This window comes from Typopeltis vanoorti, chromosome 13, assembly GCF_054136105.1.
Source record: "Typopeltis vanoorti isolate ZY-2024b chromosome 13, IOZ_Tvanoo_1.0, whole genome shotgun sequence".
Taxonomy (NCBI): domain Eukaryota; kingdom Metazoa; phylum Arthropoda; class Arachnida; order Uropygi; family Thelyphonidae; genus Typopeltis; species Typopeltis vanoorti.
In genome coordinates this window covers 39,962,523-39,985,691 of record NC_143561.1, presented here as the reverse complement: position 1 = coordinate 39,985,691, position 23,169 = coordinate 39,962,523, and the positions used below count along the sequence as shown (strand labels likewise).

Below are 23,169 nucleotides of genomic sequence, written 5' to 3'. Positions count from 1 at the left end.
ATGAGTTGTGATTAAAGCATTATATTTCATGATAAGAATCATCTTTAAAATATATAATATTATTCCGATCATTTCTGCATAATTAAATAATAAATCATGATTGAGATATTGCTGTTGTGCAATTAAAAAAGGTGTTCAGAAACAGAGAGAGAGATGTGTTGATTTAGTCAAAAAATTTATTAATTAAAATTAAATTAATTTAAAATAAAATAAATCAATAAAAATAACAGCAAATTGATATTGATAGTCTTATGCACCATAAATTCACACCATAAACAATTGAAAAGTACTAACAAAAGTCCCATAGTCACTCACACACACACACACACACACACACACACACACACACACACACACACACACACACACACACACACACAATTCTAAAAGAAATTCACTATAGCATCTATCCTCTATAATGGCTCTTCTTATTGTCACAATGAGTTTGCCATTTCAGCTTTAGTTGATATTAATTATATTACTCTGTAATTTTTGTAATATTTAACAAGACAACACACAGAATTTTTGCTGATAACATTAGAAATTAAAAAATAATTATGTAAAACAAATTAAATTATTTTTTATTTTTTTTCAACTTTCCAGCAATGATCTGTCTTTTTGGAAAAGGAATTATTGAATGCTCATTTCTTGGAATTCAAAGACAGGTAAAATTTTATTACTGATAACAAACATTCATTAGAAGAGAATTAATGACAGTTTACTATGTGAAAACAAGAAAGGAAACTACGAGAGTGGTCTGAAAAGTTCTCAGCCTCGACTATAGATGGCAACACTATCAGTAAGATTTTTTTTTCTAAGTTCGTATATCTGTTGTAAGCATCCATGTGAAATTGCAAGTCATTCTATCAAGTATACAGCTGTCTGAAGCAAAAGTGTTGTCTGTATCCCTTGAAATTGATAAAATTGAGTATCGTGCGGTTATAAATTTCTTTGTACAAGAAGCTTTAATGCCAAAGGAAAGTCATTCGAAATTCATAAAAGTTTATGGGCACTCTTCTCTTACGTTTTCAACAATTAAGAAATGGGCCACCGAGTTTAAACGTGGCCGTACCAGCCTTGAAGATGATCCACATGAAGGACGTCCAAAAAGTGTAACATCACCAGAAATCATCGATTAAGTGCACGATATGGTATTAGATGACCGGCAAGTCAAAGTGTGTGAAATTGTTGAGACTACAGGCATTTCAAAATCTCTGAACAGTGCTTGGAGTGTTTTAACAAGAATAAAACTGATTTTGTGTGTCGATTTATTACTATGGATGAGACTTCATCATTACACATCAGAATCCAAATAGCAGTCAAAATAGTGGACAGAAGCTGGTTGTTCAGCTCCAAAGAAGACAAAGTCGGTTCCATCAGCAGGAAAGGTCCTGGCATCAGTGTTTTGGGATGCTAAAGGCATTTTGTTTATTAATTATCTTGAAAAGGATAAAACAGTATCCGGGGAATATTATTCTGATCTTTTAACCAGACTAGACGAAAAAAATTCATGAGAAAAGACCCAATTTTCAGAAGAAAAAAATCATCTTTCATCAGGAGAATGCACCTGCCCACAAAGGTGTTTTGGCAATGGGAAAATTAAAGGATCTGCACTATGAATTGTTGGAATATCCATCCTGTTCCCCAGATTTTGCTTCCTCTGACTTCTATCTCTTCCGAAAACTAAAACTCTGCCTCGCTGGTCAGTGTTTTTCTTCAAATCAAGAGGTGATTGCAGCTGTAGAGGAGTATTTTGCAGATCTTACTGAGAACCACTACAGGGACAGGATAATGGTGCTGGAGCATTGCTGGAATAAATGTATTAGTGTTAATGGAGATTATGTTGAAAAATGAAAATAATTTTGAAATTATAAATTCGTATTTTCATTGTTTGGCTGAGAACTTTTCAGACCATCTTCATAATAGTTTCTTTTCTATATACGGAGTTTTTCTAAATCCACTTTCTTAGACGTGTTCTATATTTTAAGATGTCATTATTTGGGTAATTGTAAATTTAGCTATTTGATTAAGAATCAAATCTTTAACTCAGTAATCTGTCCACCAATAGATTAGAAAAAGAACAATGAAAGAAAAAAAATCCTATAATAACGTTAGATGAAGTCATCTTTTGTCAATAACTGAAAAAAAAAAGTCAAAATCTTATTACATTTTTCTACTCCAAATTTAATATAAACAGGATATCTTAGGTAGCTTTGACATATCTTTCTTATTTAGAAATAACTATTTAAAAAAAAAAGGGGGGGGATGCTTATGATTTCAGATATGTATGAAAAATGAACGAACATAGATTCGGTAACATTGGTAGGAAAATAATTCTCCATTGTTATTGCTTGTATTTTCATCCATATTCTTAATTCAAGCTGATATATGTTGTGAGAATACAAAACCAGCATGAAATATTTAATTAAACCTCAGTGAAATTAAAAGTTTGTTTATCTAATTTAATTTAATTAAATTAGATAAACTTTTAAATCTAATTTAATTAAATTAAATTAATATAGTAAATTAAAATTTACTATTTTAATTAAATTAAATTAAAATAGTAAACATCCTTAAAAGTCAGCTACTGGAACAAATCTGAAAACAAACCCCAACTCAACATCACCAGAGTTAAATATCAGTACTATCAACGTAAGAAGCCTGAATGGCAAAGAAATGGAGCTAGCTGAGGAAATAGATAAGTACCAGATCGACATAATAGGGGTGACTGAAACAAAAAAGACCAAAACTGGTGAGATCTTTCTGAGCAATAAATACAAAATGTTATATTCAGGCAATGACAATCAAGGAAAAGGAGGAGTACCATAGTATTCAACACAAAATACGAGGCTAATCTTCTTGAATGGCAGTCAGTCTCAAGTAGAGTGATGTGGGCAAATATGAGAATGGGGAACTGGACAATGAGACTTATTTGTGCCTATGGTCCCACAGAAGGTTCTACTAAGGTAGAAGTGGAGGAATTTTTTGAGGCTTTAGAAAAAGCAACTGACACAATGAAAAATGAAAAGTTGGTCATTGTTGGGGATCTAAATAGCAGAGTAGGAAATGATTGTGAGACATACAAAAATAATTTTGGAAAATTTGGAGAAAAGAGCAAAGCTAATAATAATGGCAAATATCTGTTGGATTTCTGCTCAGGACAGGGACTGGTTATTACTAACACCATGTTCCAACATAAAAATGTGCACAAATTCACATGGAGAGAAGAGGCTAGGAATAAGAAAAGTCTCATTGACTATGTTATTGTTGATAGTGATGTTTTCTCCCTGGTGCAGGACACCAGAGTGTACAGAGGATTTGAAATTGGAAGTGATCACTATTTAGTCTTGAGCAGGATAAAATTGAATTTCATATTGAAAAGAATAACATGTAAGAAAGTTTTAAAGCGAATAAAAGTTGAGCAGCTCTCAGATGTGAGCTGTAGACTAAAATACACAAAGATTATTGAAGAAAAAATGAAAGAAGTTTGAGAACAGGAATCAAACCTTGGAGATTCGTTGGCAAACTCTGAAGAAAACATATTGATTCTGCCAGAGAGGCATGTTCGGAGGTTGTTTGTAAGGATAAAAAAATCAGAACTCCCTGGTGGACACAGGAGGTTAAAGAGGCAGTGAAGGAAAAGAAGAAAGCATATCAAAAGTTCCTGGCAAATAAGTCAGCTTGTGCTCTTAGAGAATATAGAGACAAATGCAAGAATGCTAAACACTGTGTAAAACTAGCTAAACAAAAGTCATGGGAGGACTTTGGCAAGAATATAGAAAATAAATATCAAGAAGGTGGCAAAATATTCTGGAGGTTGTTGAAGAAGCTTAAGAATGGAGGAAAGAGTGCTATAAAAGGAATTAGAGATGATAAAGGTGACATGAAAACAGGAGAAAAAGATATCCTTGAAGTATGGAGTAATTACTTTGAAAAACTGCTAAATGAAACAAGCAGTGATGACAGCACAGTGGTAAAAAACACTGACCAGGCATGCAGTCAGGAATACATATCCATACTTGAAGTAGAAAAAGCTATCAAAGGCTTGAAATGTGGAAAGGCAGCAGGAGTAGATGATATTTGACCAGAAATGCTGAAGTATGGTGGTATAAGAGTCTTACAGTGGCTGCACTGCATAGTTCAGAAAGCCTGGACAGAGGGACGAATTCCCGATGATTGGAGTAGAGCTCTCATAGTACCCATATATAAAAAGGGAAATAAAACTGAATGTGAGAATTACAGAGGTACTTCCCTACTGAGTGTTCCTGGCAAGATTTATGCAAGTACACTTGAGAAACGGGTGAGAAAAATTGTGGAAGAAAAGCTTGGTGAAGAACAAGCTGGATTCAGGCCAAATAGAGGCTGTCAGGATCAGATCTTCAATTTACGACAAATAGTCGAGAAAGCATGGGAATATAACAAAGATTTGTATTTAAGTTTTGTCGATCTGGAAAAGGCATATGACAAGGTGCCAAGAGAGAAGCTATTCAATACGCTGCAGTTATATGGTGTCAGTGGGACATTATATCAAGCAATACTTAGTCTTTATTTGAGTTGTAAGTCAGCAGTTAGAATTGAAGGAAGTACAGGTTAATGGTTTAATGTTAAATCTGGTGTGAGACAAGGATGTACATTATCCCCTCTGTTATTCATTATCTATATGGATCACATTATGAAGGAAAGTGGTATTAAACATGATATCAAAATTGGAGATGTTAATGTCAGATCTTTGCTTTATGCGGATGATGTTATACTTCTAAATAAATCCGCTACAAGTCTGCAAGATTCTCTGACTAAATTGAATAGCTGTTGTAATAGATATGGTATGAAGGTCAGCAATAAAAAGACAAAGACAATGAAAATAGGCAGAATCATTGAAAATGTCAACTGTGTTGTGAATGGAGAACCTGTGGAACAAGTAAAACATTTCAGCTATTTAGGCACGATTTTTACAGAAGATGGTAAATTAAATATAGAAATAGACAACAGCATCAGCAAAGCTGGTATGGTGGGAAGTCAATTGAATAAATTCATATGGAATAAGAGAGAAATTAGTCAGAACACTAAATTAGCTGTATACAAGACAGTGTTCAAACCAGTTTTAACTTATGGATCTGAGAGCTGGGTCAGAAGTAAAACGCTTGACCAAAGACTAGAGACTTCAGATATGAGAGTCCTGAGAAAGATTATAGGTGTGAACAGATGGCATCAATGGCAGTATCATATTAAAAACGAGGATATTAGGAAAGAACTTGACATTGTCAGCATCCAGGAATGCATTAACAGAGCTAATCTCAGGTGGTATGGTCACTTAAACAGAATGGGCGAGGAAAGATTAGCAAAACAAGTGTTCTCTGCCAGGTTGGCAGGAAAACGACCGAGAGGAAGACCAAGATATAGGTGGATTGATACAGTACAAAGTGCTTTAGACGATAGAAATATAAGATCTGATAATATTGGAGTGTTGACAAGTAACAGACTGATTTGGAGGAAAATTGTAGATAGGAAATTAATAATGATGTAATTTTTTTCATGTAGTACTATCATATCCTGTACACCACTTGAGGGTACAACGCAGGAATTTGATGATGATGATGAACATTCTTAAACTCTAATATTAATAATAAATGAATTAAATCCAAGTTTGTGAGAAATGTTACTCAAAATTATATCAATAAATTTTTTTTTAATTATAATCAGTATTAATTGAAAGAAAAATTTTGCATAAATGAAAGTGATTATTCTTTACTAGAAGAGCATCCTTATATACAGTGCTTTGCATTTTCCTCCATTAATCCCTTTAGAAGATCTTCATAGGATCTACATCCTATTTGTTAAAAGTTTATAAAAGTAGTCCAGCTGTGTTTTCCTTAAATCTGCAAGTCGACTTTCTGACAAAGTTCGTTTTTCACATTTTTGAAGTATCTTTTCTGAGATGGTAGTGCTACATAGAGCTGTGTGCGTGCGTGCGTGTGTGTTTGAGTGAGTGAGTGAAAATAGGTTTTGTTAAATAAATTCTCACTATATATTGTAATATGTTGGGCCGCCCTCGATGATTCTAAGGACTCCTTGGAGCTGCCCGTAATAATAATATCTGCTATTCTGAATCTGTTTAAAAATAGAAACAACATAAGGCACAGACATACTAGAATTATTGAATGTAATATACATAAAAATATTTTTTATATTTTATGGGGGGGGGGGGGAACTGGGCACTTCCCCCTGGAATTGATTAAAAAATTCCACAAATTATAATCGTAAAATTGATTGAGATGGGTAATCTTACACCCTCGACCCTGGGAACGTTTCGTCTGTCTTAAAATTTTATTATGGGTTGGCCTGTTGCGGGGTAGCCATAGAATACGTGTTTTATTGCAGCAACAAAACACATCTTCCTGTTTTTGGTTCAGCTGTTTTCTGATTTGTGAATAGTGACCAGTTAGTTTGCCCTCTGTGTCTAATGAGTTACAGAGTGAATTGTAAATTTATAGTGAAACAAATTTAAACAAAAAAATACATTTTTAAAAGGTAAGTGTATGTAATTTAATATTATTTTACTTGTTAGTTTTATGATTTTTTTGCTTTTAAACTGAAATAATTTAATTTATGATTAATTAATTAGTTGATTTTTAATAAAATATGCCAGTCAATTTTTTAATATATGAAATTGTGCTAAAAACTATTAATTCTGAATACCTTTTTTCCCAAGAATTAAGGATCATTAAAATCGATGCAAAATGAAAATAATGTATTTAAATTACTTAGATAAAGAGCCATTAGGCTTCATTTCGGCGATGTAACATTATTTAAATTAAGGGGGGATATTAAATCCCACATTGTTTCAAAACTGAATAAGAAACTCAAAGATCAGAATCAAAGAGTTTCATGCCGAATATAGTAAACTATAAAAGTATTGGCGGATACAGCTAAGCACGTAGCACAAACTAGGACAACTTGTAGCAAAGGTGGGTAAAGCCCTGATCACTATTCTTAGTATTTCCCATAATGTAAAAACACATCTCCTAGGAGATGTATGATGTTATACATTATGGTGGAAGGTCAAAACCCAGACCTGTTTCGACCTTTATTGAGGTCTCATCAATGAGTAGGTAGACCAAATTAATACTGAGGGTATAGCGAAAAGAACTTATATACTCTGCAATACGAGTTGTCAAACAGGTGCACCCATTAAATTACTTAAATAAAGAGCCAATAAGCTTCATTTCTTTGATTCCAATCTTTGAATTTCTTATTTGGTTTTGAAACAGTGTGGGATTTAATATCCCCTTAATTTAAATAACGTATTTATAGTTTACATCGATAAATAATTACATCAAAAAAAAGCCAAAAGACATTTATTGGTGTAATTATTTGTCTCCAAGCTCCCTCCCGGAAAATTTTCTGCAGACACACGCCTACGCATATGGTAAAATTGACATGAAATTTGTAGCGTGGGTTGCATAACCCACATGACAGCACATCCAACCGAAATGGGCACGCGATGCCACTGATATATATATATATATATATACACACACACACACACACACACAGTGCATTATCTGGTTGTAAAATATTGTTATGTTATTTATTTAAATTTGATTAACTAACTTTTGTCTTAACTTAACTTTTAATTTTACTTTATTCTGCTTCAATTAGTTAGGACTAGAAACTTCTTGAACACAAACTTCTCAAGGTTAAACTTATGTTTGCTTAACCTGTAATACAAAAGTTAATCTCATCATAACCAATTTCTGTCCCCCCCCCCTTTTTTTTTTTCCCTGCGGTTAGTTAGACCTCGTGTAGTAAGCCTATTTAACATAAGCAGTCCCTAAACACTTACGTAATATCAATTAAGAAATTTATATTTTATTATCGACTGTGCCACCTAATTGACTTTCTATTGCTTGAAAGTTAGGGTGGGAAGAAAACAGAAATAAATCAATACGTTTACACAATTTCCTTATATGCAAGTCGTGGTTAGTAATTTCTTACTATGCCCACAGGTTCACTAATTTTTTCGAGATAGTGCATTGGCTAAGGAATAAAACCAGGTAATTACAAAACAAAACATTTATTTTCGATCTATTGGAATAGGTACAGAGCACATAATAATTACTGAAAGATTAATTCATTCAAAAGTTTTAACACATAAAAAAAAAAGCTATTTTAGCAACAGAACGTACTGTGCGTTTACTACCAGAAAACTTATTATACTTTAACATAAAGATGCTCTTGTGACACAACTATGCACATATATGCTTACAAGCTAGCATAATTCTTCCTGTAAGGATTATAACAAAAACTTTCTTCCAGCCACATACAATACTTATTTAGCACTATTTCCGATATTATCACATACTTAACAACACATAATCTTCCCTCAACTCATAACCAAGTTACCGCTTGTTTACAAATAATATCTCACAATCACATACGATTCTGAGGTACATTCTCTTAACAAAATACAATAAAATAGTTGCTTATTTACTAACTATCACTAGTGGAAGGTCCAATTTACACACAGCAAACTACATTGAGACTGGAGCGTCTTCCGTCTGGTCAGTCTTCGAGAGTTTTCCTCCATCGAACTAGCTGGGGTTCTTCCGTAGCTACCCGAAGCATAGAGAGAGAGGGCTGGTGGCAGAAAAACATCTGTCATCATTGGTGGGAAGAACAATCCTCCTGGATGAAGGGAAGGAGCCCCGAGGAAGTCAAAGGTAAAAAGCCACAAAAAAAAAAAAGTCTTGAGCCAAGCACTGCATTCCCTTTTATGCAGATTTTCAGCCCTTTGTTCTTAATGATGAACTTGCCAGGATTAGCCAGTAGCAAAAATGACGTCATTGCTGGCTGTTCGACCATATGATCTTTGGATGGTGGTACTTATCAGTGCTAATCTGGCTTAATTCCTACTAAGCTTTACTAACAGGTCAAATGTATGTGTGCATTACAAAAAAAAAAATTTTAACATCTTAATTAGCACATTTTTCCTTCATAATTTCAAACAAAAAAAACTGGAAAATCTTTAGCGAAAAATTTACGAAATTTAATTTCTCACGAGATTTTACATGTTGACTTATCTGTGGCTCATGTTTACTGGTATATCCTTTAAATGTGCGGTATTTTGGGTCTTTAAGTATGTTTGGCATACCCTTGAAGGGTATTACCCACACTGCATGGAGAAGGAGGACAAACTTGAACCTATATTCTAGAGACAAAACTATTGATATTCTGGAGACAGAACTATAGCTATAGTATTTAGCAAATAAATACAAGGATAATCTTGAATGGCAAGAAATATTACATAGGGTGAAATGGGCAAATATCAGAATAAGAACTTGGACATTGAAACTTATTTGCACTAGTGGTCCAACAGAAGGCAGAGGAATTTTTTGCGGTATTAGAAAAGGCTGCTGACACAAAGAAAATGGAAAAGTTGGTCCTTCTTGGAGATCATCAATATGTCTTGGATGATTACCAGACATCTGGAAATGTTTTTGAGAAAAGAACAAAAGCTAATAATGGTAACAGTAAGTACTTGCTGGATTTCTGTTCAGGACATGGACTAGCCATTACCAACACCATGACAGTATAAAAGAGGTGCACAAATTCACATGGAGAGAAGACATGACAAATAAGAAAAGTCTTGATATAGAGAATAGGAAGTGTTCATTTAGTTTTTAGCAGTATAAAATTGAATCTCGTATTGAAAAGAAAAGTAAGAAAGTTCTAAAAATAATCAAAGTTGAGCAGCTTTCAGAGGTAAATTGTAGACTCAAATATACAAATCCTATTCAAGAAAAAATGGAGGAGTTTGAAAACAAGAACCAAATCTTGGAGATTCACTGGCAGACTCTGGAGAAAGCAGCCAAAGAGGTATATGGTTGTTGTTGTCTGCAAGGATAGAAAAATCAGAACCCCATGAGGGACTCAAGAAGTTAAAGATTGCAGATAAGGAAAAGAAAGCATATCAAAAGTTCCTGGCAAGTAAGTCAGCATGTGCTCTGAGAGAATATAGAGGAAAAAATGTAAGAAAGCAAAGAACTGTGTAAATCTCAAAACAAATATCAGGAAGGAATTTAAAAGTGGAGGAAAGAATACTGTAAATTTAATCAGAGATGATAAATGTGACATAAAAACTGAAGATAAAGATACTCTAGATATTTGCAGTAATTACTTTAAAAGATTGCTGAATGAAATAAGCAATGACAGAACACTTAGTATTCAAGAGGAATGCAATATCAGCAGTACATATCAATATTTGAGGTAGCCTATTAAAACAAGAGCAGCAACTCCCCAGTATCCCTATTCAGTACCACTGCAAACATATCTAGCCAGCTTCTCTTCTTCATTTATTCCATCTACATATGTCTTCTGAAATAGCCTTCTTCATAATGTGTTTCCTAACAGCTTCAACCTCCAGCACTGATATGCTGGAGGTTGAAGCAACTCACACATAGCACTGATATGCTGGTTCTTGTGCCTCTCGTGTGGAATAAATATATATATAAAAAAAAAATAATGAATAAAAAAAAGATGGAGGTATTAGAGTTTTACCATGTCTACACTGCATAATTCAGAAGGCCTAGTCAGAGGGTTGGATTCCAGATGACTTCAGTAGAGCTCTTTCATCATACCTATCTATAATTCATGTTGAAGTTCCTGGAACAGAAAATTTATTTACATTGAATATTTATTTACATTTCAATGTCTATGTAGTTTTCTGTTCCCTTTTCTCTCATAAAAGGGATCTCAGCTCACCTTGCCTTACCTTTGGTAATACATAAATCACCAGATTGGATTACATCTCCTTCCTGGACTGACATTAACCGCCATTCCTCTGGTAGAAACGAATTACATCAGTAGTTTCATCAGCTACTTAGACATGAATAATATGCAACAGTTACAGAAATTTAAACATGGAAATATCCATCTATAAAAAATAATAATAATAATAAAAGGGAAACAAAACTGTGTGAGAATTACAGAGGAAATTCTCTACTGAGTGTTCCAGGTAAGATTTATGCAAGCAACTTAAGAAAAGATTAAGAAAAACGGTGGAAGGGGGTGCTTGGGGAAGAACAAGCTGGATTCAGACCAAATAGAAGTCCATTTCATTTTAAGTCCAGGTCTTTCCTAATGTTTATTTCTTCAACACCAGAGTCCACCTGTTGGGCATAGCCTGCAAAATTTTTTCCAGAATTTTTGATTGATTGATGACTCCCACACACACACACTCTTACAGACTGACTGCAAAGTCTGTTTCATAGACGGAATTTCCTCATTGTATATCTCTTCTACAGATATTTTTGTGGTCACTGTTTGTTAGAACTAGCATACATTATACACACTTCCACCTCCATTTCTGTTAAACTTGCAGGAACACAAGCAGCAGATGGCCAGAACCCCTTTACAGTTGGACTGCAGACTCATTGGACCAGTTATTCCCAGCCATCTGTTATTCTGTCTACTTTAGTTCTGTTCCTCATTTCTTTTCCATGAAATATTCCCCAAGAGTACTAAACCCCCCCCCTCCCCATCTCTTCAAGAAGGATATCAAGAGATTACTTGTCTTGACTCCAAGCCCACACACAGCATTTATTTGCTATAGGCCTTGTGGCCTCTTGTGCGTGTGTGTGGGGGGGGGAGGGGGGAGTGATTTAAAAAAAGAAATAGTCTCTTTTTTCTGTGTTCAACAGCTTGTTTCAAAATAGTTTGTGCTGCCTCATTCAGTCCAAAATCACTTTGCTGTCTTATCACCACATTATTTCGTAATTAATTCAAGTTTTTGCTCTAAAGTGATAATTTTTTTTATTATTTTTAATATATATATATATATATATATATAATTGGCACTCACCATTTCACTCTTCCTTCCTTTCATCCTTAATGTTGAAGGATATTTTTTAATATGAAAATGTTTATATAAGGCAAAAAAATTAGGGGTCATCATTGCCCTCAAACATAAGCCTCTAATAATTTGCTCCATTGAGCAGGTGTTGAACAAACAATATGAAATTATTACCCAAATGTTTATGAAAATGGTTACAATAAAAAAAAACATTTCACAAGATCCTCCACAGAAATACCATTAAAAGCAAAAATGATTATAAGAATGCCATACCATATTAGGGGCATATGAGAAAAAATAGATAGAACACTATATAAATACAAAATTCAGAAATTTACTCAGCTCATCCAAAGATCCTCTTCCACACCTTGCCCACCCAGGGATTTACAAAACTCAGTGCACCTATAACCAACTCTTTATAGGGGAAACAAGGTGCACCATCCCAATAAAAAAAGATGAACATAAACACCACATTAAATTTCCACACTATGGTAAAATAGGCCTGTCAGACCATGCACTTCAAACATGTAACAGAATCAACTGGAAAGGCACCAAAACCTGGTTTGAAAGAAAGTTCAAAGAAGCCTGCAGAATGCTGAAACATCATCCGAATCTAAACAAGAATGATTGATTAATAATCCCAAGAATCTGGAGGACCCATATAGCATCCAGAACAACCCAAAACAGAAGAAAACCTTAATATGAAAGGACTATAGAAATTATTTAATGTAGGTCCACTATGAAACTTTTTATTTTATTTTTTTAAAATTATCTTTACATTATTGTGCTGATGTGTATAAAAAGTTTATTTTATTTGGTGAATTAATTTTTAATTTTGTATATATTTCATTTAGTAAAATAAAGAACCAAAAGGCTTCACTTCAGCAATGCAAAAATTATAAAAAGCAAGTGGATATTAAATCCAGCATTATTTCAAAGCCAAATACAGAAACTATATCTATAGTTCTCTCTGGTCAAATTTCATACTATAGAAACTATAGTATGAAATTTGACCAGAGTGCTTATGGGAATACACTCGCCAGCATTTATGAGTTGCCCTAGCTGGACCTTATAGGAGAAATGATCGCTATGCCCAAGTGTCCATATATTCCCCTCCTATTGGTCCATTTTGATAAGGTTTCACTGGCCTGACAGCTGTTGAAAGAGAGTTTTTGCTCTCTTAAGGTTTCTTCCTAGTCTCTGACAAAAACCAACCAGTTTGAAACACTTCACAAAGGAACTATTCATCTGTTTATTGATTATAAGAAAGCTTTTGATTGCGTGGATCACAACAGACTGTGGATTGTAACGAGATTAATGAGAATACCTGAATATCCAATTCTCTTGATAAGAGAACTGTATGACAGCCAAGAAGCTTCAGTAAAAGCAGTCTTTGGAGAAATAGATAGTGTTCAAGTGGAAAAAAGGGGTGCAGCAGGGTTAATATTTATAGTGAATATATTATGAGAATGACTAATTTAGACAAAGATCCAGCTGGAATTAAGATTGGTGGCAGAAAAATAAATAATTTAAGATATGCAGATGAAACAACCCTCATAGCATAAACTAAAGAAGATCTGGAGCAGCTGATTCTATTGGTTAAGATGGAAAGTAACAATGCCAGGTGTAATTTAAACATCAACAAAACAAAAAGGGTGTCTTCTGGCAATTTAAATGAATTTATAATAGAGGAAGATAAAATAGAAATCATTGGAAGTTATGATTTACTGGGGTCCAGAATCAGGAATGATGGTAAATTTGAAGATTGAATTAAAAGAAGGATGGTCTTGAGAAAAAAAGCAATGTTAAACCTGACAAAAATTATGAAAGATAGAGGTGTGAGTAAGGCCACGAAAGTTAGAATTCTCAAAGCAGTGGTATTTCCAGTAATGATGTATGGATGTGAAAGCTGGATTATTAAGAAGAAAAACAGAAAGCGAATTGATTCATTTGAATTATGGGTGTGGAGGAGACTATTAAAAATCCCATGGACTGCAAGATTTAGACCAATAAGATTTAGCGATCATCACTTCCAAGGAGGTGATGATTGCTAAACAGAAGTTGATGTACTTTGGACATATCATGTGATCTGATGAATCATTGGAAAAGGCAGTTATGTTGGGGAAGATTGAGGGAATGAGAAGAGGAAGACCACAAAAGAGTTGGTTGGACAACATAAAAGAACTTACCAACTTGAACTTAAAATTACTGAAAGAAAGGACAAGAGACTGAGTGGGATGGAGAGCCTTTGTTCACAGGATCCTCAAGAGTCAAAAATGACTGGATGGCACATAACATCCTATAGTTTCCCTTATTATTTGTTTTATAAGTAAAAATCTGGTCTGACAACTTTTATTTGCCCTGAACCCTTCCATAGCATTTCTCTCTTATCCTATTCTCAAGTTTGCTTGCATAAATCTTACCTGAAATATACTGCAGGGAAATTTCCTTTGTAAATCTCACATTCTTTTTATTCCTCTTTATGATAGATAAATATCATGAGGCACTTCTGATCTAAACTTCATCTTATGAGCAGACTTCCTGAATTATGTGGGTTTTTTTAATGCGACTCCCACCATGAAAGGTTGTAAGCCTCTAGTACATAAATAACGTGGGCATATATTCAGGCTGTGCTAGGCGTTCGGTGCACACCCATCGAATAGCAATATCACTGATATTATATTTTTGTATTGATTCCTGTTAAAGACTCCCCTAATTGTTTTGTGTCTTCATGTGATTCCTAAAATTAAACACAATATGCTAATACTTCATGAAGAGGACACTTTATGATGTGTAAACATTGCATTCATGTTAACCTTGGTGTGTGTAGTCACAAATATGGACACCTTTGAGCCCTTTGAACAGATGTACAGATGATGCAGCAGGTCAAATTCTTAGCTTTTCAGTGGTTTTAACCACTCGGAAGGTGAGGCATGGTGTGTGCTGAGACAATAGTACCCAAAAATCAGTGGCTATGATTGGTTATTGTGTCAACCAATCCAATTTGTCATATTTGTCATGAGTTGCTGTTTTTGTTTTCTGAGTTTCACTGTTTTGTGTGCATGAAGTGTGAACCGATGTGTTTAGGACACCGATTATAGACGAGTAATTTTCTATAAATAATTTATAACTTTTTTGTCCATATTCATTAGGAAACACTATTGATGATCTACTGATTGTCCCATTTTCTGCCAGAGCTTTTGCAGATTGTATGAATATAGTTGAAGGAGGTTGGAACTAGTATATAAATAAGTAAACCGAGTTATTTCAGCCTTTCTTTGGGTTCAATCTGGAAAAATAAAAAAGTGTTACTTTTTCTGATTTCTTTCCATATTATATGGCTGTATTTCCAGATTCAAAATAGTATCAAAATTCAAATTATCCATGTCTTTCTAGTATATGCCAATGATAATCTAATCCCACTATGAAGCCTAAACCCTTTGTGCTTCTCACATAAACAGCACACATGAAGCAATGCTATTGTTCATTTGACCTTTATGCTTTCCATATTTAAAATTATATTAGTTGATAAATTTAAATATTTAAAGTTATCCTACAGTTAATTGCATTTGACCAATTAAGATGACTGCTGATGAGCTACGCACTCTTAAAACTTTCATACATCAATAAAAATGCAATCATATGGTCAAATAGACGTGAAAATTTTGTAGCGTGGACTGCATAAGCCACACACAGCACACCCAACCTAAATGGGCATGCAATGCCACTGATAAATACTGTAAGTGTTTCTTAAGGATTTTTATTTATTTAGGGAGACCCTACTCTAAAATACCAGGCATGGAACTTTTTTCAAGTCCCTTCAGGTCTCGAGTAAGTGGAGAAGTGGTTCACTGGGGGATGAAATCCATCTCCCACCTAAGTACAATCGCAAATATCCATGCCCATGGCAGCATTTGAACCTGTATTTATACTTTCACCACAATACCTTGGAATTAAGAAGGAATTTTTAAAAAACATTATATGACTTCCATGTCATCTTCTGAGTTATTTTGCTATATTTCTTCGTTATGATGTGTTAGCATTTCATCTGGGTTATGGTTATCATCTTCTTGAGCAGTTTATTTTGCTTATTTGGTAATAATAAGGATGAAGCAAAACTAACCCTTAGTCACAAAAAAAAAAAAAGACCAAAAGGCAAATTTTCAAGTCATGCTTTGACTTAGGTGTTTCGTGTTTCAAGACACTCCCACTTCTAAATTAAACGATAGATTGCCATGTCCTTATTGGGCATGGCATATATAGACGTGATGTCCTTATTGGGCATGGCAATAATAAATAAATAACAAAATAAATGGAATAGTTAATATTACTGTTGTTATGATATTCATCATGCATTTCTTCTGTCTCTTGGTAGTAGAATATTAAAAAGGATTTATCATGAAGGTTGTTTTCTTGATCATAAATTAGTAAATAATAATATTTGGTTAACCGACCAAGTGTTGATCAATTTTATTAATTAACTGAACCTTTCCGTATGTAAGTGGCATCTCCAACAAGCTCAGCAATCTCCTCAAACAACACAAAATAAGAGTAGCATTTCAGCCTATAGATACTATTCGTAAACTACTAAGATCTCCAAAAGACAACCATCCTTTCTACAAATATGCTGGAGTCTATAATATTCCATGCTCATGTGGCTCTAATTACATCGGACAGACTTCGAGAAGCCCCGAAATCAGGCAAAAGGAGCACATTGGCTATGTCAAAAACAACAGACAGGACATTTCTGGCCTATCGTCTCATTTCTCCACAACTAACCATGTCATTGAGTGGGACAAAAGCTGTTCCCCTTACTTAGAGGAAGATTACCATTCAAGAATGTTCAAAGAAGCAGCCACAGTCGCCCGTTCTACTGTGAATCTTAACAGAAATCAAGGCCTAATATTCCCAGAGATATGGAAAACCCTAATCAGAGCCTTAAAAAAGGAAGAAATGAACTTTAATACAAACTACAGAAGGTTCCTCAGCAACAGCTAGCTGATCTTGTACACGTGATATGTGTTTCACTCACGTTCGATACTATTTTATTTGTAATTATTCTAGTCAGTTTTTATTCTTGTCAGTTTTGCAGTTACGCATAATTGTGAGAGTGTTTAAACCTATATGTAAGTGCCCTGAAGAAGCCAACAGATAAGTGTGGCGAAACTAGTTAGGTTCAGTTAATTAATAAAATTGATCAACACTTGATCAGTTAACCAAATATTATTATTTACTAAAAAGGATTTATTTTTCTTTTAAAATACTGTCTGATAAAGAAATCTAATGTTTCAGCCATATTTATTAACTGCATTCAGTGAGGAATTTCTCCAAGATATATTGTCATTTGGTGAAGTTTAAAAAGGATCTGTGATGCAAGGAGGAACAAGTATCCTATTATTTATTATTATTATTTTTTTAATTGTAGCCATTGAATACGAAGATGCAATGAATACCTTTCCATCCAGTGGAACAGAAGTTAGCGGATCTATTGACAAGAGTGTTTATGATACTATATTGTTGGAGATGATGGGGAAAGGCTATGAATGTATCTAATTGCATGGGGAAGTTGTTTGTAAACTGAGAAAGAATAGAGTACTGCCAGAGAGATGTGTGATTTAAGTGTATAAAAAAGACAGACTATTATTTTTTCTTGACAGTTCTAGTTCTATCAAAATTATATTCCTGATACTCAGAGCAGTAGAGTATTATTACTACATGAATCTCAAGATTGCAAAGAATTCGTTGTGAATGCATCATACCAGTCTTTATTGTATGTCTCCACTGCTATCATTTCTCTGTAATAGATATCTTTTGCATACTTCCAAATTTAAAAAAAAAAAAAAAAAAAAAAAAAAATCCAATACCATGAAGCCAGAACTTCTTTGAGTTGATGCATTTTTAGTCCTTTTAATCTACTACAAGTGAACATCCAGAACAATACATACGTTAAATTAAATATGCCAAGAAATTATATCCTTGATTTAATTTTTTGTCCAAGTGTAAGCAAACAAAGTTTGCACATGAAGTATTTTCACAACTGTGCTACTTGTATATAGAGACTAATGACTTCATCAGTTGCATTATGGGAAGGACCACTATCCAGACCAGTTTCAACCTTTATTGAGGTCTCATTAGTGGAAGCCAGACCCAGAAGGGATATCAAGGTTGAAGTAATGCAGAAGTCATATTTCCCATATACAAATAGTGTAAAGCTGTATCACCTTATTATTAAATTACTCTGGATCAGAAGATGCTGAAAGTTATTAGCCTCTATATACAAATAGCCCAATCATGAAGATACTTCATGCACAAACTTTGTTAGCTTACACTTGACAAAAGATTAAACCAAGAATATGATTTCTTGGCATCTTTAATTTATAGTTTAACCAAGTGAAAAAACTTTAATAGTATATAATAATATAATATTTATTTTAGAGATTTTGTCTTTTGTACATCATCAGTGAGAGTGAAGAACTACAGTAAGGAATTTGAACAATAAAACACTGTCACGTTTGCCAAATTTGAATCCCTCTGTACAAGTAGTTGCATATTTGTTAAATTAAAACTATTGGGCTGAAATGATTATTAATTAAATTAATTATTATAATACAATCTATTTAACACAATCAAATATAACAATTTCCCAAACTTTTGTCATGGTAAGACAGTCATTATGGTTAATGTTTGATCTATGAAGTAAAGCTTCACTACATTCCTTGAATAGCCTTTCATATTTGTACATAGATCTGTATAAAAAGTGTTGTGTTTTTCCATTGGATCCTATGGTTTATGTTTTCAGTTTCATGGTGTGCTGGCCTGATTTGTGCAGTTTGATGAGCTGGATGTATTCATCTGGCTCATCAAATTTAATTAATTTAACTAGTTTCCCAATTAAACCAAATCATTTTTCCATACATCCTTCTGTTTTAATTCTGACTTTGTTCTTCCACAGTACCTCTGTCAGCCTCATTTCAAATATGCTTTCCGAAGTATTATTTGGAACACTGCATGGAAATTTCTTATCTGATTCTCCCATTTAGTTTTATTCCTGTTTTTAATAGCGAGTACAATGAGATGCTTAGGTTGACTTTCTTATTCTTACTCGTTGTCTATCTTATTCTGGCACACATTCCACACCATGCTTTGTTTTGTTTTATTTTTATTTTTTCAAATGTAACTTTCCCCCCACAAATGCTGTAAAACAATAGTTCATAAGTACTATGGGTGGTCTAAGAAATTTTTTTTCTATTTATTTATTTAGTTTGTACTTTGTGATTTTTTTTTATTTCTTACATAATCTCCTAAATCCCTACTCGGTAGACTAAACATAAAACTTTTTTCAAGCTGCTTCAGACCTCCATTAAGGAGGACAGTGGTCTCACACTGGGTGATGAAATTCATTTCCTACGTGATTTCTATCTCAGGTGTTGATACATGTACTCCTTGGAAGTTTTTCCTCTTGGTTATACCATAGATTAAAGATACCAAGAAATTATATACTTGGTTTAATCCTTTATCCAAGTGTAGACAAACAAGTTTGCACCTAAACTATTTTCAGGACTGGAAACTCGTATATAGACGCTTATAACCTCACATCACTTGTCTTAGTATCCCATAATGCAAAGCACATATCCTTACGGTATGTATAATGCTATGCATTAAGGGAAGGGTCACTGCCCGGACCGGTTTCGACCTTTATCTATATACGAGTTGCCACAGTCCTGAAAATAGTTCAGGTGCAAACTTGTTTGCCTACACTTAGATAGGATTAAACCAAGTATATAATTTCTTGGTATCTTTAATTTACATATACTCCTTGTTGCATCTTTTGAATATTTTCTAGGCACTTTTGTCATTGCTTATATCATTTAGCAATTTTTCAAATTACTTCAGACATTCAGAATCTCCTTATCATCAGTTTGTATCCAACTTTTATCACCTCAGAATCCTTTTTCACTATTTCTAAGTCTTTTCAGTAGCCACCAAAACATTTTGCCACCTTTATGAAATTTTATCTTCTATATTCTTCCCAAAGAAATGTTTGTTTAATCTTTTGTATAGTTGCTTTCTCATAATAGATTCTTTAAAAACATATTAACTGATATGGAAAAAAAAAAAAAAAAAGAAAGAAAGAAAGAAAAGAAATATATATATATATACATATTTAATTTTTTTTAAAAAATAGATACTCTCAGAGATTACTTCACTGGGACCAAGCTGTTTAATTGATCCAAAAGAACTGTATATCTGCTGTAATTTTGCAGGACTACTTTATCACACAAAAGAAATTACAGTAGAAAAGACATCCCTGGTATGCATCCCTTTGTATTTAATCAATAGTTTGTTCTTTAAAAAAAAAAAAAAAAAAAAAAAAAATCTTGCATTATATTTTAGGTATATTATATACAGATTTTTCACAAAATAATGCTACTATTTTAAGTAGAATATTTTTCAGACCATATTCTTTATAGTTATCTAACATGCTATAGTTGTTTATATATACATAATGTTGTTAAACCTGATTTGTGATGGTTAATATTAAAATTTCATAGCAGGAGATCAAGGATAAAGTAGAAATCTGTCTATATGTTTCTTGAACAGCTGGCGATTGTAGTCATTGAACATAAGGTAGGTGAAATGAAAGAGAATGAGAAGTTGTTGCAGTAGGTTTAAAGCTGAACACTAGTAGCTGGTACAGCCACAACTACCTGCCTGTGTTCAGTTGAATATTATCCTTGGAAAGATCTGTACATAAGGCAGAAATAGAACATGTATTAGAGAGCACACAGAGTGAATTTGTTAGTGAAGGGCCATGAATTAATCTTATTGCCTCTTCAAGCTGTACTTCCTTTTATTCATAGTACCTTCCTATCCAAGGGCTATAATGCCAAAAAATTAAGAGAATGATAAATACTTGGTCCATCCTGCATCTCACATGCTTCTCATATACAGATTACACCGATGCTAATACTATTTATTCCCGATATCTGGGATATCTCAGTACTGCTTCCAAACCCCATTTGAAGCTTGCTGCCCTTATCTACTCTGCTCAAGATCAACTCCTTACCCTCTTAGTTCCAGGTGTACACATGGTTGTTTATTCTTTCATGTCTTTTTATGATCATATTGGAAGATCTGCCACCATCTTTGGTATCTTATGTTTCTATTTATTTCAAATATTTTGAATATTTTTAGTTGAATATATTTTATTCTTTCATGTCTTTTTATGATCATATTGGAAGATCTGCCACCATCTGTCTTGAAGAACATAATATATCTGACATCACAATTATGGTCATTGAGGTTTAGCTGGCCATGTCTTGGGTACCTTACAACATATTAAAAAAAAGTATTATGCTTCATTGCAGCATGAGAAACTTTTTTTTTTTTAATAATCAGCAAAAGATTTAAAAAAACAATCATATCTTAACAAATATGGTTGAGTGAAACTTCCTAAGATTTGGGAAACAGTAATTCTCATACTTAAAGGTCAGCAAAACAGGTGTTTGATACCAAGGTGGCAGGAAGAGGATCAAGGCTAGGTGAATTGATTCAGTCAGAAGTGCTTTAGAAGTCCACAATGTTAGATATGACAATATTGAAGTGCTGAGAAGTAATGGACTAATTTGGATGAAAATTGTTGATAGGAGATTAATGGTAATGTAAACTTAATCATGTTGTACTATCATAGTAACTTGTACACCATGACAATATCAGGAAATTGATTATGATGATGATGATTGCCAGCCTGGTTGGCCGAGTGGTTAGCGTATCTGCAATCCAACCAAAAGGCTTTTGGTTTGAATCCCCTCCATGGGCATGGATGTTTGTGATTGTCAGTGCAAATACTAGTGGTGGTGGTGGTGGTGGACAGTAGATGGCATTGGTGTAGATGATGCAGTTCACTGCTGTTGGTGGATTGAGTGGTTGAGATGGAGAGTTGTAGAGTAGGTGCACTCCTTTGATGAGTCGTCAGGCTCCTTCGAGGTGCCACGTAATAATAATAATAATTCTTAGACCTCTCTAATGTGATGTGATGGTAAAAAACAGTCAGAATTCATGGCTCTGAAAAAAAATTAGTTTTTTTTACTTCCACTGTGTGTTCGTGAATTCTCTCAAAACCAAGAGTTTAGGACAACCATTCCATAGGTTTTTATCAGAACGTTCTCTGCTGTCAGGAAACATTTATTTTTTATGGAAGTAGTGCTTCACATATGCTGGACAGTGTTCAGGGTCAGCACATACATACACTTCAGATTATTTTGGTATATGTTTGGATATGATGTCTGCCAGGAGGACGTTTTTTATTAGGGTATACTGGCCCATCTGTAAAGTGTGGTGTGATGATGATGTTTCTTCTGGTTTGTATTAGGCTCCCTTGTGCTGTTCCAAAAGTGAAAACCAGATGTTATTGATATTCTGGAAAACTCTATCATTGAATTTGCTATAATGGTGTTATACAGACAACCTAGCTGATTATCAATACAGTTAAATTTGTCATGTTATAAGGGATGTGGTGATATGCATTTGTGAAAATCTAAATGTACAGAATAGACTGGCAAGCACAGATTTCCTGCAAAGAATTGGAACTTTGGTAAGGGAAATACCAACATGCTCTAAATTAAAGGTGCTGCCAAGAAATTATATTCTGCTTTTAATCCTTTATCCAAGTATAAGCAAACAGTGTTTGCATGTGAAGTATCTTCATAACTGGGCTACTTGTATATAGAGGATAATGACTTAACATGAATTGCCTTAGCATACATAATGCCCCCCCCCCCTTTTTTTTTTTTTTTTTTTTTTTTTTTTTTTTTTTTTTTTTGGACATGTATAATGCTATGTGTAATAGGAAGGGCCACTACTAAGATGGGTTTTGACCTTTTTTGTGGTATGTTGAAGTTCAGGGATACCTCTCCAAAAAACTGAAGTGATCTGCAAGATCAGGATCACTACTAAACTCATCACTCCTGATGTGAATGACTGCAGGACAGGAAACTCAGCAGTGGTTCCACTCAGTGACAGGCAAAAACCTGCTACTGAGCAGAGTCTCTTTACTCCACAGGAAGCAAGCAAATTCAAAGGTGAACATTGTCAAATGTTATCAGAAGGAGCCAGCCCCAGAAGAGATACCAAAATTGAAGTAATAATGCAGAAGTCATATATTTTCCATATACAAGTAGTAAATATCACCTTATTATTCAAATACACTGGATAAAGATATATATTGAAAGTTTTTCCACTTGGGTTTGACTACAAATTACAGATGCCAATAAATTTTATTATGAGTAAGCCAACAAAGTTTGCATATAAATTATCTT

General features: G+C 33.9%; 1 protein-coding gene across 3 annotated transcripts in view; it reads left to right on the top strand.

The window, feature by feature from the left end:
- Nucleotides 1-23,169, top strand: part of Elys (AT hook containing transcription factor 1 homolog) — a 509,801-nt gene that overhangs the window by 165,995 nt on the left and 320,637 nt on the right. For all 3 annotated transcript variants that reach the window (XM_090402410.1, XM_090402411.1, XM_090402409.1), the window contains exons 13-14: nt 604-665; nt 20,037-20,162. In XM_090402410.1, coding sequence (XP_090258536.1) covers nt 604-665; nt 20,037-20,162 — 188 coding nt within the window. The remainder of the gene's footprint in view (nt 1-603; nt 666-20,036; nt 20,163-23,169) is intronic.